The sequence below is a fragment of the Mus caroli genome, chromosome 4 (assembly GCF_900094665.2).
Source record: "Mus caroli chromosome 4, CAROLI_EIJ_v1.1, whole genome shotgun sequence".
Classification (NCBI taxonomy): domain Eukaryota; kingdom Metazoa; phylum Chordata; class Mammalia; order Rodentia; family Muridae; genus Mus; species Mus caroli.
In genome coordinates, this window is record NC_034573.1 from 11,852,506 (window position 1) to 11,868,715 (window position 16,210).

General features: G+C 38.1%; 1 protein-coding gene across 3 annotated transcripts in view; it reads right to left on the minus strand.

Moving 5' to 3' along the window:
• Positions 1-637: 637 nt before the first annotated feature.
• Ripk2 (receptor interacting serine/threonine kinase 2) overlaps positions 638-16,210 on the minus strand; it is a 37,706-nt gene continuing 22,133 nt past the window's right edge. For 2 of the 3 annotated variants that reach the window (XM_029476818.1, XM_029476819.1), the window contains 7 exons: positions 14,511-14,560; positions 13,386-13,547; positions 10,117-10,202; positions 6,282-6,368; positions 4,881-4,974; positions 2,404-2,565; positions 638-1,870 (listed from right to left, as the gene is read on the minus strand). In XM_029476818.1, coding sequence (XP_029332678.1) covers positions 1,533-1,870; positions 2,404-2,565; positions 4,881-4,974; positions 6,282-6,368; positions 10,117-10,202; positions 13,386-13,547; positions 14,511-14,560 — 979 coding nt within the window. In that variant the 3' untranslated portion in view covers positions 638-1,532. The remainder of the gene's footprint in view (positions 1,871-2,403; positions 2,566-4,880; positions 4,975-6,281; positions 6,369-10,116; positions 10,203-13,385; positions 13,548-14,510; positions 14,561-16,210) is intronic. The other variant, XM_021160356.1, reaches the window with a different exon arrangement.

The following is a 16,210-nucleotide window of genomic DNA, read 5'->3' on the forward strand; positions in this document are numbered from 1 at the left end:
GTAGCTAAGGATGACTCTGAACTCTTGATCTGGATGCTTCCATTTCCAAAGTTCTGGGATAACAGGTGTGCCACTACACCTGAATTTTTATTTCATACTTTTAAAAGAATTTAATCACAACTAATGAGTTTAATTGATTTTTTCTTTTTAAATTTCTGTTTCTGAAAGTCCCATAACAGTCACATCAAGTTAATGTCATTTTAAAATTGCATTTAAATTCTTTAAACATCTTCCTATATATATATATATGAATGAATGATATATATATATATATATATATATGAATGAATGATTGTTTTGCCTGCATGTAAGTGCACTGTACACCTGCCTTGTGGCCTTAGAGACCAGAAGAGATTTAGATTCCCTGGAACTGGAGTTATTGATGGTTGTGAGGTATCATGTGGGTGCTAGGAACAGACCCTGGTCCTCTCTCCGAGCAGCCAGCTCTTAAATACTGTGCTCGGGCATCTCTCCAGCCCTGGTGTTTAAATTATTATTTCAAATTAAGGAATATTTCATTGTCTGCATATGATCTAAGTCCTAATTCATACTGTTTTAGGTTATGAGTCTGGTGTGTCTTGCAAGTTTGAGTTTTCAAATTCATTCTGTTTCTCACTTTCTTCTAACTGTTAAAACAGTTTTCAGAAAAAGGTATCACTTTGTATTGGTTCCCTTTACTGACATAAGCTAATTATCAGAAGATAAAAAGAATGCACACTGTATTGCCTTTTTATTGTTTCTCATGAAGTTGGTAGGAGCAAGCTTGGGAAATCATACACGGAGAGGCGTGGCCGACATGCGGTGACTGAACGGAGTGAGTTAGCTGTGTGGAGGAGCGTACCTGCCGTACCCTTCAGTTCAAAAACCATGGTGTGTTACAAAGAAAACAGCTAAGTAAAGGTGGGCCTCTACCCAACCAGCATATGCTTAAAACAGGAGCCGGAAGCAGGCTACAGCAGGATACACAATGGGCTGCTCGCTCTGGAGACAAACAGGAGGCAACAGTTAAGCAGAGGTCCACGGCTGGCCAGTGTTAATTTTCTCTCCCCCATCCCCCTTCTTTATATACTCTATATTCCTTGGAACCACATGCTAAAGAACTTGTAAGTCAATTTTAAAACCGAGTAACTCTTTGGAGATCTGGACTTAGGATTGGCGAATGGGGAGTCTGAATCACTGCTGTATAAAGTCAAACTGCACTTTAGACGAATAATGAAGAATCCACAGAGAAGGTGAGTGTGAAAATGTCTTCCGTCAGAAACAAAGGCCACTTTAAGGCACTGTTACATACTAGAAAAATGTAATTATCACATAAAAAGTTCAAGTAGTGAAACTGACATAAAAACACAGCATAAAGCAAACTTTTTACTTATATTAATTTAAAAAAATACTGCAACGTCATGGGAAGAGACTCTTCCAAAAACCTTCAGTGAAGCGTCTAATACTCTCATGTTTTCTATACAAATATTATACAGGTAACAGAAATATAAATAACCATTTGTAAACTGACTTTCCTCCCAAAGAAGGCCCCCTTATAAGCTTTTATTCTGAGGAAAATTTGAAGGCGGTGCTCTGGAAAGCACAGGTACTTCTGGGTAAGGCTGCAGTCCCAGCTGCTTGTTATCTTTCAACTTCTGTACTATAACTTTGGCAAATTCTTCTCCTTGGATGTCAGACGTATCTAGCAGCTGTCTGACTTTTGAGGTCCTTGTAGGTTTGGTGCTAATGAGTTCATAGTCCTCCTTCATGATCAGGTCACGAGACAGAAGGGCGTCCAGGGATTGGTTAAGGCAGGCTTCAGTCATCTGGCTCACAATGGCTTCCCTCTTACTCTGGATCCACTGTTGGGCTATACCAGCTTGTGGGCGCTCTGCAGCAAAGCAATGCATGAGAATTACCAAGCTGAGGATACATATAGACAATGAGTGTAATTCTGTGTGAATGTGAGTAAGCAGAACACTCATTCCCGTATGACTGCCGGTGTGACGAGTATTATTTGAAAGTGCTTCTATTATCCAGGAACTATCAAGAGACTTGAGATTTAGCTCCCCATTCACCTTCCAGAAAGAGTATTATATTTTTATATGCTATGTTGTAGGGCAAAATGACTTTAATTTTTGTTTTGTTTCAGATATAAAGGATACCTGCCTATCTGATAAACGAAAATAGTTTCGCCTTTACTAACACTGAAAGTAATGCTGCTGCTTCCCACTTCCTTCTGGGTCAGAGATTCCTGGAATGCATTTGGTCAGCACCGAGTCTGGAAATGCTTTCCTACTTAAACAAATACTTACTGGAGTATGGAATGAAAACTAAGAAAACGTACTATATGGTGAATCTATGCATTGTGTACTTGTAGGGTAAACACCAACATTTGCAGTGTAACTCACAGCATATACTCACCTGAACCTTTCTCAACCAAGAGTGGACTTATTACAGCCAAGGAACACGAGGTGGCCCTGTGATCACAGAAGGCTGCCCCTTGTGGTACAGAAATGATGCCATCCCAGCTGTGGTTTCCAGGACAGTGGTGTGCCTTCAACGAAGAGCAGTCTTGAGGAGCTCCTACAGAACAGTTCATTACAGGTAGAGTTTTCATCAGATAAAATACCAGTGGGTGGGTCACACAGAAGGCAGGCTCTAACGGCTTTGGTTCTGCACTGTTATTGAAGGTACTTCAGAAATTCAATTGTGAAAATACTTGAAATGTATTTTAGAGTGTGTGTGTGTGTGTGTGTGTGCGTGAAGGTCAGAGGTCAACATGTAGAAGTCATCTCTCTCTCTACCCTGTGAGTTCAGATGATCAAATTCAGGTTGCTGGCATGGTGGGAAGTACTTTTCCACACAGTGATCTTGCCAGCCCTGCAAATACTTTTTAGAGTAATAAAAATTTATACTGAATTGTTTTTTTTTTTCTTACTATCAGTGCTTGCCTGGTCTATGCTTATAAATCATAAAGTTTCCCATCTTCTCACAGTCTCATACTTCTTCCCTGTGAATTCCTCCTTCTCCACTTTAAATATGTCGTATGTATATCTGTCAAATACACAGACTTTTAAGTGTAATAAATCTGTACTTGACATGTGTTTTCCACTTTCTCCTCTAGAAAACAATTTCAGTGCTCCAACTGTTTATCCTACTTCAAGTTTATGTAATTATTTTTCTGTCACCATTGAACACCCAGTCCCTTCAACATTCTCAGGCTCACTGCACATCACCTCCCCAACCGGCACTGATGACGACTCAATCAAACATAACATAAAAAAAGATGTAAATCGTAATCACCATCTGTCTTAACCCTAGCCCCACGTCAGTCCTTAGTTCTAACAGCTGTGAGTGCTCACAGCTTAACAATGCAGTACTCAGTCCTNGTCCTTAGTTCTAACAGCTGTGAGTGCTCACAGCTTAACAATGCAGTACTCAGTCCTATGTTCTAACAGCTGTGAGTGCTCACAGCTTAACAATGTAGTACTCAGTTCTTAGTTCTAACAACTGTGAGTGCTCACAGCTTAACAACATAGCACTCAGCTTTATGGCCTCCTCCCTCAGCTCAGGTGAGCAGTCAGAAGGTGTCAGGGAGTCGCCCTAATTTCTCACACCACCTTCCCTGTTTTCCCTTTTAACTGCCCTGACTCCAAGTCTCCTCTTGGCTTCAAATGGCTTCTGCAGGGCCATCATGGTGGCTCAGTGGGTGAAGGCACTTGCTTCACTTAAATCTGATTCCCAGACTCCACAGTGGAAGGAGATAAGTGACTCTCAAAGATGACTTCTGATCTGTACATGTGCACTGTGATGGCCTAGCCCTACCCATCCCCCTCCCCAAACAATAGATTTATTTTTATCTAATTTCAGTCATGATGAACCTTCCTAAAGCAAAAATTTGTATCCGATAGTCTTCTTTAAAAGCTACTCCCTCCTGAATTTAGAAGCCTAAAATAGATTAGCCGAATGTAGTATTTTTTTTAAAATTGATTAATTTTTTTAATTAAAAATATATGTATGTATAAGTGTTTTATTCTGCATTTATGTCTATGCACTGAGCATGCTTGGTGTCTATGGAGGCCAGAATAGGGTGGGAGATCTTTTGGAGCTGCAGTTGTGGCAGTTCTGAGACACTGTGTGGGAATCAAGCATGATTGCTCTGGAACAACAGTAAGTACCCTTTCCACTGAGCTCTCTCCAGTCCCTAGGAATTCTTGCCGATTACACTGTAATCCTTCATAATCTTTTATCTCTTCATTTCACTCTATCTACAAGACAAACTAAATTACTCATGTCACCCGTTTCCTTGCTTCTGGACTCCATATTGTTCTTTTAACGGAATGCCTATCTGTCATAAGTAGAGGTCAGTTTTCAGCCAGAAATATGGTCTTCATGATGACATAATAGAGTGACATTCGCCAAAGTAGAGTAAAGTATTCATCAAAGAGCCTGGCATTACTCAAGTCTTGGATCTGCTAGCTACTTGCTATGTGATCCAGAGTTCATAATCTGTCAACAAGGACTATGACTAGCTCCCTCACACAGCTATTAAAAAAAATACTTTCTTAAGAATGTGTCTTGTTTCCTGTAGTGATGTGATATATATATAATATATATTATATATATATATAATATATATGGTAACTTTGAAACATTTCTCTTTCTTGTGAGATTAAGAAACATACCCTTTCCATCATGACCACAGAGTGCCTTTAATATAAACATATTTGTTCATCATGCTACTGCTACCTTTACATATGTAGCCTTGTTACTTTAAAAAAAAGGATCATGAATGCAAATCAGAAATGTGTTCCACACACAGCATCTGTCTGCCAAGGGTATAATTTGAAAGAAAGTAAAAAAGTTATGTAACCATGCTGACTGGAAAATTGGCATACCAGATAAAAATCCCTTGTCTTGAGGAGCTGATAGGGATCTGGAGGGTCCAGGAGAACCAGTGGTTCTAGAGAGCAGAGAGGATCCACATGATTCCTAAAGTAAACAGAGGACCAACAGGTTGAGGGGAGCTGTATGCATAAAGTTTTGTAGAAAAGGCGTTGTCTTTAAAATTACATGGCTATAGTTTCTAGATTCTTGGTTATTAATAAAGGAAACCTAGAACTACTATAAATTATAAAGAAGTAAGGTATAAAACCATCACAAATAAATGTAATTTCTTTTTCACTCTTTTCTCTACTAGGGGTTGAACCTAGGGCCCCAGACATGCTAGGTGAGTGCCTTACCACTGAGTTATCTCCTCAATCTCTAAATTTAATGTCTTTATCAACTCAAATGGAAGGGATGGGGTAATAGCTATGTACTGGAAATAACTATACACCCATTATGATTTAGAGGACTTGTTCAGTGGCTAAAATGATGAACAAGAAACATGTGGTTATTTACTGATTTAGAGTAGACGCTGGTTATCAGGCTCTTTTAACCTGAAGGCATAGAAAAATGCTTGGAGAAACTATGGAGATCTTCACACTTAGCTCTGTCACTGAATTGCTTACTGCTTTTCAAAAGTTCATTGAAACTCTCTGGCTTTAATGTTTCATCAAAAATTAGATTATCCTCATAGAGGCAGGGGGAGGGGGGATGGTATAGGGGGTTTCCTAAGGGAAGACCTGGAAAGGGGAAAACATTTGAAATGTAAATAAAGAAAATATCCAATAAAAAATTAGCTTGTTACAAGGATCAAATTAGATACTTTATATAAAAGTGATTTTGAAACTACATATTGTGGGTCAGTGTGGTGTTTCAGTGGGTAGCCAAGTGGATAACCTGAATGTGATCCTTGAGAACCACATAGTAAAGGAGAGAATGGATTCCTGCAAGTTATCCTTTAACACACATGCATACATACATCCACATGTACACATGCTGGGTAAACAAATGTAAAAAAACCTACGTGGTGTGCTTTAATGCTCTTTTGAATGTACTGTTACTTTTATGAACCTGTAAAGTAGATATATAATCTTAAAATGATTCATAAAAATGACCAATTAAAGATATAGCTCTTGGAGAGCAACAGAAACTTATTACTTACTGTAAGAGGTGGAAGGGTGCTATAAAACAGTGGTGAGATGATCACCTATGATTTACCTATCCACCACCCTAGAGCATCATCCAAAGAGAGTGGAGTGAGATTTCAGGCTAGAGAGTGCCATGACTACTTAGCTAATTATAAACGCTTCCTGGACTTTAGTTTTCCAGCTCTATAAAAGGGGTCTGACTAAAAGATGTTTTTAAACACTGTTCTCACATTCAAGCTTAGTATGACAGAAGTATATTTGTACCTCCTGTGGGGGATGGTTTGCAGGTATGTTCACCGATAAATCCATTTTCTTATCACATAAGTGAATAGTACTTGACGCACTCTGTATCTGGAAAGAACATACATGTTTTGTGTTTACAGAAAAATCAATGGAAACAAAATTTACATCATTGCGAATATATAACTTAATTAGATAGAGACAGTACAGAACAAGAAATGCTTAGAGAATAGATTTTGCATCTTGGCCCATATTGTTTGATTTAGTAAATATTATCTCAAGAGAATTGCAGCTTCATCTTTAATGCTTACAAACAGGACTATTTAAAAATTGAAATAATAAAGCATTTGGTTCAAGCCGGGTATTTAATTTTGCTGTATGCTCTATTTATCCATAACTGTTATTATGCAAAACTGTATTTCAAGGACTACACTTCTATGACTATTTTCATTGTATTGAAAAGAAATCAAGGTTGGGCCAATGTAAAGGTGTGGTAGTGTGTTACCATGGTACAGTGTGATGTGCATGCGTGACGGTCAAGCATAGAGCCCAAGATATGTAAATAACTGGCCCCTACACACACACACACACACATATATATATATATATATATATATATATATACATACACACATATATATATACACACACATATATACACACACACACACACACACACACATATATATATATATATATATATATATAATATATATTGGTCACATTATCACTCCATTTCCTTCTCTTATGTCCCTCATACTCCCTTTGAAACTCTACTCATCTTGTCTTCTGTCCTACTTTCATGTCTTAAAAATTAAAAAAAAACTGTATCTATATAATAACTATTATCTATCTATCTATCTATTATTCTACTGAGTTTACTTAGTGTTGCTTACATGTGCATGGGCCAAGGGATGAAACTTAATATTAATTTTCCTATTTATACACTAGAGATAAGGATACTCATTTAGTAGGGTTAATATACGGAGAATTAGAAGTAATACATGCAAGACGGCACTAAGATTACTTGCAGGTATTCAATAAAAGGGAGCTTCTAAACAGGTGGTTTGTTTCCTTAAATACAGTTAACTTTATACTAAAGCGATTTACTTTTGGCTCCATGAACTAGACTTAAGACAGGCTGTCATCTCTACTAAGTCATTTAAAAACCAATCTAGAAGTCTACCCTCTGCCTCAACTCCATTTCACACAGAATCTTACTGTGTAGTTAGGGTCAGGCTGGCATAGAGTTTTTACTATGTAGACCAAGGTGGCCTCAAACTCAGAGCAATCTACATGCCCCTGCTTCTGGGATCCTGTGATTACAGGCGAAAAATACCACACATAGCCAAGTCTAAAGTCTACTTTCCCTCTCTATACCAGCATGGTATTAATTGTTCTTCAGAACTTTAGAAACTAGTGGGTTCTGCTCTCCACATCCCACTACAATGTCCTGCTCCACTGGGAGGAGAAGACTAAGAGCCAGCTGTATATACAGTGGATCTAGTTATTACTCTAGTTATTACTGGCTGGAGCTCAGCCAGTGTTCCTGCATGGATTGAGACTATGTGACCTTTGAGGACCTAGATCTTTCTATTGAACTTACAGAGACCCACCTGCCTCTGCCATCTGAGTGCTGGGGTTAAAGGCATGCACCACCACACCACATAAAATTTTACATGCATCTTTCAATTAATTTTTGGCTATGTCTGTTACGTAAAGTTTTCCTGACTTTTTTACTGAAATATTTCTAATACAGCTCTTTATTAGTAATACCTATTAAAAAAAACTAATGAAGTATGGTAACTCAAATTGATTATGTACTAGCAAATCATTCTTAAAGAAGAAAATACAAGAAATTATTAAAAAAAAGTTGTTTTGGTTTATTTTTTATTTTTTTAACATATAGGAAACACTTATTTAGAAAAATCCAAATAGTAAGAACTAGAATTTTAAAAGAATTAAAAAATACAGGAAATGCAAGTAAAACAACATTCTAGATAGAGAAATATTAAGTGTGTGTGTGTGTGTGTGTGTGTGTGTGTGTGTGTGTGTGTGTGTGTCTCATTATGTTGCTCCTGCTTCTCAGGCTGGCCTGGCTTCAAATTCAGTTCTACAGCCTCCACCTGTAGAGCAGCTAGCACTAGAAGCACACCACCATGCTGGGCTTTGAACTTTCTATTCTACTGTATTCTATACCGCAGAGTCATCTCTTCTAAAGAACCAGCATTTCACCTCACCCCCTAACTGTAACTTTGTGTAAAAATAACACTGTGACATAAAAACAATGATGAATCCACTGTGTGGTTACTAAGTTATCTGAGATGTATACTTTCCTTAAGAAGATACAACTTTTAAACATCAAGCTTATATATAGAACGTGAGTGTTTGAACTGTTTGGGGACAGAGAAGGAAAAGGGTTGTGGGACAGTTCTCTCTCTCCTCATAGCCTAGACAACAGGCCTTTGTATTTCCTGTCTCTCTCTGTTTCTTTTTTGTTTAATGATCTACCACTGAACTCTATCCCTAGGTCCCCTCCCTTTTTGTATTTTTAATTTTGAGACAGCTCTAGCTAACTTACCCATGCTGGCCTTGAGCTCACATTGTAGCCCAGGCACACCTTGAGTCTGCAATCCTCCTCTTAGCCTACACAAGTAGATGGGATTACAGGACGGTACCACCAGGTCCCTACTCATCTAGTTTTGCTTAGGGAAAGATGAGAAAAAGGAGAAACTTGTAAGGAGAAAATAGGAAAAGAAAAGAAAAGACAAAAGGAAACATACTTAGCAGTCTATATTGACACTGGTATCTCTGAAAAGGGCTGTACCCTATCCAGAAATTGGGGAGTTGGAGAAATTAGGAAAAGCATTCATAGTTCATATTTAGATCCTCTAAAACTTGGATATTCTCCATGTTATTGACACCAAAAAGACATGTTCATCAATCAATGGAATTGAACTGAAAACTTGGATATTAATACTGCTATGGTAAGTCTTTAATTTGATTATGAGTGGTTGTTTCTTTTACATACTAATCTGTAAATGAAAGGTTATGCTAGTAGGTCCAGCATAACATAAAGTAGGAGGGGAAAGCAAACTGTCAATCAGTAAAGAAACAATAGATTGGGCTAGTTCATTGCCCAAGAGTTGGGCTAGCTGGCAATCTGATTTTCACATACACAGCACAATTTAATGAAGCCCGGCGAGTGCTAGCCTATGCTCACTTTGCTCTAAGGAACTACAGATACTTTATAAATCCTCAGTCGTTCTGATCCACAAGAGCTACACTGATCACATAACTTTCCCAGGTCATTTACATTAACTTTTCTGACAGTTTAATTTATGCAACGTATTTTGAGAAAACAAAATAAAAATCAAGGAATAAAAGTATACTTTGGGGGCTCAAATATAACATAAATGCAATTATTTTACTTGGTGATAAATCTCAAAAAACAAACAAACAAACAAAAAACCCAAAAACCAAACCAAATCCAAAACCCCAAGTACTTTAAAGAGGAGCAAGCACTAGCCTCTGCAGGTGTTAACACTTAGCAGAAGTAAATACAGACCAACACTTATCATAAGCACGCTGTGAGAGACACAGGGTGTTTGCGGTGCACAGGAGCCTCAGCACAGATTCACCTCTGATATGCTGAGGATTCTGATTGTTGAATCTGAAGATAGCCCATTTGAATGAAATGGAAATGCCCATCAGTGACAAGGAAAAGGCAATAATCAGGACCCTTGTAAATTCTCCCACCTCCACCTCCAGCCTGTTTCTGGGAAACGTAATTAACACTTCATGAGTGACACACAGTTTTGTAAAGCTCTAAGTTATAACATTTCAAAGGGGAATTTACCTTTGCTTTCTTTAGCTGAATAACAGCCTCAAGGAAAGTTATGTCTTCAAATGTTCTCAGAACTGGTTCAAGTTCTATTAAGCATTCTAAATAAGGAAAAAACAAAACCGAAAAACAAAAACCCAACAATTTTAAGTTTGGATCACTTCTAATTAAACCAAAACGTTAACATTTATCTTAACATTTATCTTCCACGTCAATCTTTCAATAAAACTATGATATCCAATTATCTTAAGGAATTTTATTGCTGTCATAAACAGACATGAGGATCAACAGAACCAAATTAGCAGCCTTTAAATGAACTGTCACAATTCTGGGATGCTGATTTTCAACATAGGACCTTAAATTCCACAAGGCAAGGGAAGGACAGCCTTTTAAAGTAAACTTTTACTAAGACACTTGAATACCCATATTAAAACAGGTCATTTATACCCTTATTGTATACCATACATAAAAATTAAATCAAAATAGATCATTCACTTAAATATAAATCCTTAGAGGTGAGATCAAAAATAAGATTTCTAGAAACCCAACAACTAGACTTCCAAAAACAATTTTAAAAAATGGACCCTAGAGCAGTGGTTTCAAAATGTGGGTCGTGACCCTGTTGGGGATTGAATGACCCTTTTCAGGGGCTGCACATCAGATATTCTACATAATAAATATTTACATTATGATTTATATCAGCAGCAAAATTACGGCTATGTCGTACCAACAAAAATAACTTTATGGTTTGGGATTACCACAACAGGAGGAACTGATATGAAGGGTCTCAGCATTAGTAAAGCTGAGAACTATGCTCTAGAGAGATGTCCTTAAGAAAAAAAAAGAGAAGTGAAGCCACAGGCTAGGAGTAGGAGGAGAACGGAGTATCTCAAGGTGAGTATCTGCTAAAGGGCTCGCATCTAGCGTGAGGGAAGCATTCTGCCAGGGTGGCTCAGGATGATGGCTCAGTGGGTAAAAGCACTTGCTGTGAAGACTGCCTGCTTTAGCTTGATCCCAGCCCTGTGCAAAAACCACATTTTGAAAGCTGCCCACTGATAACTAACATAATATGCTTATACACACCCCCTCCACACACACGGGCACACACATGAGCACACACAGGCAGTCAGTCACACATGCACTCACATATACATACATGCGCGCACACACACTCACACATGTATGTGCATGGGTTGGCTTGAAACTCCTGCGTTCAATATATTCTCCTACTACAGCCTCTCACAACCACTCTCAGCTAAAGGCTTGCTTACATGTCTTATAATCAGAGTAGACACGACTGACTGACCACTCCCTCCTTACAGCATTCCTTCTTAGACAAAGAGACTTTCTTCGAAATCTATTCTCTTGTTCCTCTATACAATTTCTAAGAAATGTCTCGGAGGTCTAATATGGATATTTAGTATTTGCTGAAGGGCTAAGTTCTCTATCTAGGGTTATCTAGTCTAAATTACTTGCATTAGCACCACCTGATTTTATATCATGAGTCCTAGATTCTTCCTTAGATAAAAACATTTACATGTTATTATAGTAGTAACAGTAATTATAATTCCTTCTACTGTTGGTTTTATGAATCATGTCTGTACACAATCAGCAGTGTGTGAGGGATTTCATTACCTCAGATCAAGGCCATGATCTTATTATCTGTCTTTTTTAACCATAGCCTTTTTAATGGGTTTGGATTGGGATCTCTCCGTTTGTATTTTCTAGTGATATGAACAACACCTTTATATGCTTTTTAGTCAACTGTATATTTTCTTTGGTAGAATCCTAATCTTCAATTTAAAAACTGTGCTATTTGTCTTATTATTGGATTAGTCAGAATGCTTTTTTATTTCCAGACATAAGTCCTTTTAATATAGGATATGAAAATATATTCCAACCATCCGTGGCTTGCCTTTTCATGTTTTTGTAGTTAATGTATTTTTGTAAGAGTGTGGGTGAGGTGAACATATTATATGCATGTTTGCATGTATGTGCATCTGCAAAGGACTGCTCCTCTTCTGCTTTCTACACTGAGGCTGTGATGCCAGGTCTCTCATTGAAGCCAGAGCTCACTAGTCTCGCTAGTCAGCTTGTTCTGGAGCCCCAGTCTCCACCTCCCCAGTGCTGGGATTACCGGCAGGCTGCGGCATACCTGTAGAGCATTTTATGGGTGTTGAGAATCGAAGCTCCTGTTCTCAGGCTTGTATGACAAGCACTTTCTCCTGTAAGCCAGCTCTCCAGCTGGTATTTTATTCAAGTACAAAGTTCTAATTTATAAACGTTCAATCTCCAAGATCATTTATTGAAAAAACCATTTTTTTTTTTAGGTCCTATGGATTCGAATCTAAGAACTCTGCCTAACCAAGGTCTTAAGAGTTTCCCCTGCTTATATTGAGAGTTCTGATCTTCCTCTTCCTCTGAAATGTGCCTTAACTTTGGATAACTTTTCTGTGTCTAGAATTGTCACTTGAATTGGACAATTACTGAGGGAGTTTCCGAACTGTTTTCTCTGTTCTCACACAGTCACTTCCCCATCTGGCAGTCAAGAGGGATTTTGACCTAAACTTAAATTAGATCACATTGCTTCCGGAGGAGACAGGAGTGAATGGCTTTCCATTACACATGAGTATAGGTCTGAGAGGGGCTGGCAGCCATTCCCTTACTCTCTAAGGCACCTTCACCACCTTCTTGGTTCACTATGCACTAAATACAGGGGCTTCCTCTTTTTTCTTTGAAAACACAAAACATTTTCTTCCTATCATCTCAGACTCTTTACTTTGGATGTTTTCTTTGCTGGACTACTTAGTCCGAGAATGACTGGCTCTGTTTCAAGCTTCAAACAAGAATCCAAATACAAGCTCCTAAAAACCCGTTGCCATTCTTCTCGTGGGTGAGGGCATTTGTTTTAGTACCAGACTGACTTGACAAGTTGTCTTAGTTATTTATTCATTCCCTCCATGCTTTCTCCAGAAAAAGGTTAAATTGAGAAGATGCCACATTTATTCTTAGCTCTCTCTGCTCATCCCAGTGAGGAGGGCGCACAAGGAAGGTGTTCACTAAGGGAACGGAATGTTACTACTACCAAACAACTTTGATCTTCTGTTAGGAATTCTCAACCTTTTTCTAGTAGCCATTGCCTATATGTAAATGTAACAAACAACAAGAGCAAATTAATGTATAGAATAGTTTCAAGATAGGCATGAATTTTCAAGGAATACGTTATTTAATGTATACTCATAATTTCTATAATTCAAAGGTCCAGATTAAAACTGTTCACTTACTCAAAAAGGATGGTCTTTCATCTGGGTTTTGCGCCCATCCACTCTGTATTAGAGAGATCATGAGACCTCGATGAGGTATATCAAATGGCAAATTCTCCTCACTGGTGTCAGGTCGATGTCCCTGGGACACACTGTACATGATCTGCAAAGGATTGGTGACCTCTGTCAAAACAAATGTATTTCATTAACTGGAAAGACATTACTAACACAATTCAAATCAAAATGAGGATATCTTAAAGTGTTAATTCAAAATACCCTTTTCTGTAAGAGGACTTATGTCCCAGCCACTGTCAGCCTGGTGCACCTCTCCTGGGAGGAATTTATAGTCTCTCCTCCTGAGTTCTAGATTTAGACAAGTCATTTGATTTGCTCTGTGAGAAGAGCCAAACCAGGCAGAGCTCAGCAGAGCCTAGCATAGGCAACAAGGGACAGTAAGGAACAGTTAATGTGAATGAGAGATAAATGCTGTCTGTTAAACTACTGAAATGTTAAGGATATTCATGATATAACAAGTTCAACATTATAAACTTCAAAAAAAATGCCCCAATATTATCTGGGAATGGCAAAAGTTATTTTTCAATGTTTGTTGGTATTTATAGAAGGAGTAACAATTCAATTTTCACACAGAGTTTTATAGATATCATGATTTTGAAAATAGTAATAAAAACAGGTATGATGGCACATGCCTTTAATCTTAGCATTTGGGAGGCAGGGGCAGGCAAATATGTGAGTTCTAGGCCAGCTTGGTCTATAGTCTACATAGTTCCACCAGGAGAGCCAGAATTACATAGTGAGCCTCTGTCTCGAAGAAAATAAGTTCTCATTTTGCAAAGGAAAAAAATGAGGTCATGAAATTTTGTGGCTTGACCACAGAGTTAGTTATTGCTAGAATAAGAACTAGAATTTAAATTTTTCTGATCTTTAAGCAAGTACACTCTTCATAACTGATCCTTAATCTAGTATATTTTATAGTATGCAATAGATGCATAACTGATATACTGCTATGTTTGTACAGTGTAGTTTGTGTACAAAAACAATGGCTGGTATATTTAAAATCTGGTTAGGTTTAGACAGTTGAGACGTGTACCACCCACATGATGTCTTCTGGAATAAAAGTATACGTACCTTCAAAAGGCTGTTTTCTGGATAACACTTCCCACATGATAACTGCATAGCTGTTTAAGTGAGAAAGTTAAAAGTAAGCAAACTTTGTATACAAACTAGTATAGCATTATTTAAAAATCACACCATTTTTGAGGATGATAAGGTAAAGAATCACCAGATACAGTCAGGATGGTGAATGTTCATATATGCCTGAAATTGTCTTTAAAAATAATGAATTTTAATGAAGAATATAAAGTTTACATAATACTGGCCTAGTGCTGCTACTCACCAGGATAAATATTTGTGATAATTTATTCTAAACATTCAGATAAATGTACCCTTTAATATGATGTCCTTATTTTTCACACAAAGTAAAGAGCAATAACAGAAGACAGTCTTTTCATAGTGCAAGTATTTTCACAACAATTATAATTCAGTTGCAAATTGCCTAGTTAAGCTGAATAGAGTTTATATTTGGAATAAATGAGCAGAAAATAGAAATTCTGCAGTATCTTTAACTGAATTATGTGTTCAAAAACAATACGTGAACTTGATTAGATACCAACACAGTATCTTTGAGCAAAGTGAGGATTACAGAGAAAATCCCACCCAAATTAAGTAAAAATATTTCATTTTTCACCCCTAGGGAATACAGAGCTTGAACATAAAAACATAATTCAAGAAGCAAGTGATAAGTACATTGATATCAGTCTGTTCTCAAAACCCTGATATCAATAGGGGAGAAAATAAGGAACAGACAATAATCCAAGCCACAGAAAGGCAACCAACAAAAGTGCAGGAATTAGTGAGTATCTCTCAATAGTCTCTGTAGATATGAGAGGCCAAATCTTTTGGGTTCAGACTCCCATCTTAGAGAACCTGACCTAGGGATGATCTGAAGTTAACTAACAGGCTGGTACCTAGCACCAGTTTCCAGGCTATCCTCCAACAAGAACCTTGTCTAACACGAGTTTACAGGTTATTCCCAACAAAACCTGCATCTAGTACCAGTTTCCAGGTTGTTCCCCAACAAATCTGTGCCCCCAGATTATAAGTCCACCCCTGGCACTTCACTTCCTAACAACTAAAATCAGGAGGAAAGCAGATGTTAAGTTTACAGTTTGGAAGCCGGCGGTGGTGGCCCATGCCTTTAATCCCAGCACTTGGGAGGCAGAGGCAGGTGGATTTCTGAGTTCAAGGCCAGCATGGTCTACAGAGAGAGTGCCAGGACATCCAGGGCTACACAGAGAAACCCTGTCTCAAAAAACCAAAAAAAAAAAAAAAAAAAAAAAAAGTTTAGGCTTTGGCTCCCAGCACCAGTCAATATGCTAAAGGCCATAATGACCCCTCCCAATCAGATGTGTACCAGTCTAGATACCCCCTTTTTTTTTTGCCTCTATAAATGCTTGCCTAAAACTAGGCTCAGGGTTCCACCTTCTTGCTGTGTCAGGGTTGGTGGGGAGCCCAACCTCAAGCTTGAATAAAGAGACCCCAATGTGACTGCATCAGATTCAGCTCCTTGGTGGTCTTTTTGGGGTCCACAAATGTTTCCTGGCATAACAGATGAAAATGGCCTCAACTCACTAATAAAGAGGCAGAGTTGGCTGCATTAAGAAACAAGATCCTCTGCAACCCTATAGTTGGAACAACATGATGAACTAACCAGTACCCCGGAGCTCTTGTCTCTAGCTGCATATGTATCGAAAGATGGCCTAGTCGGC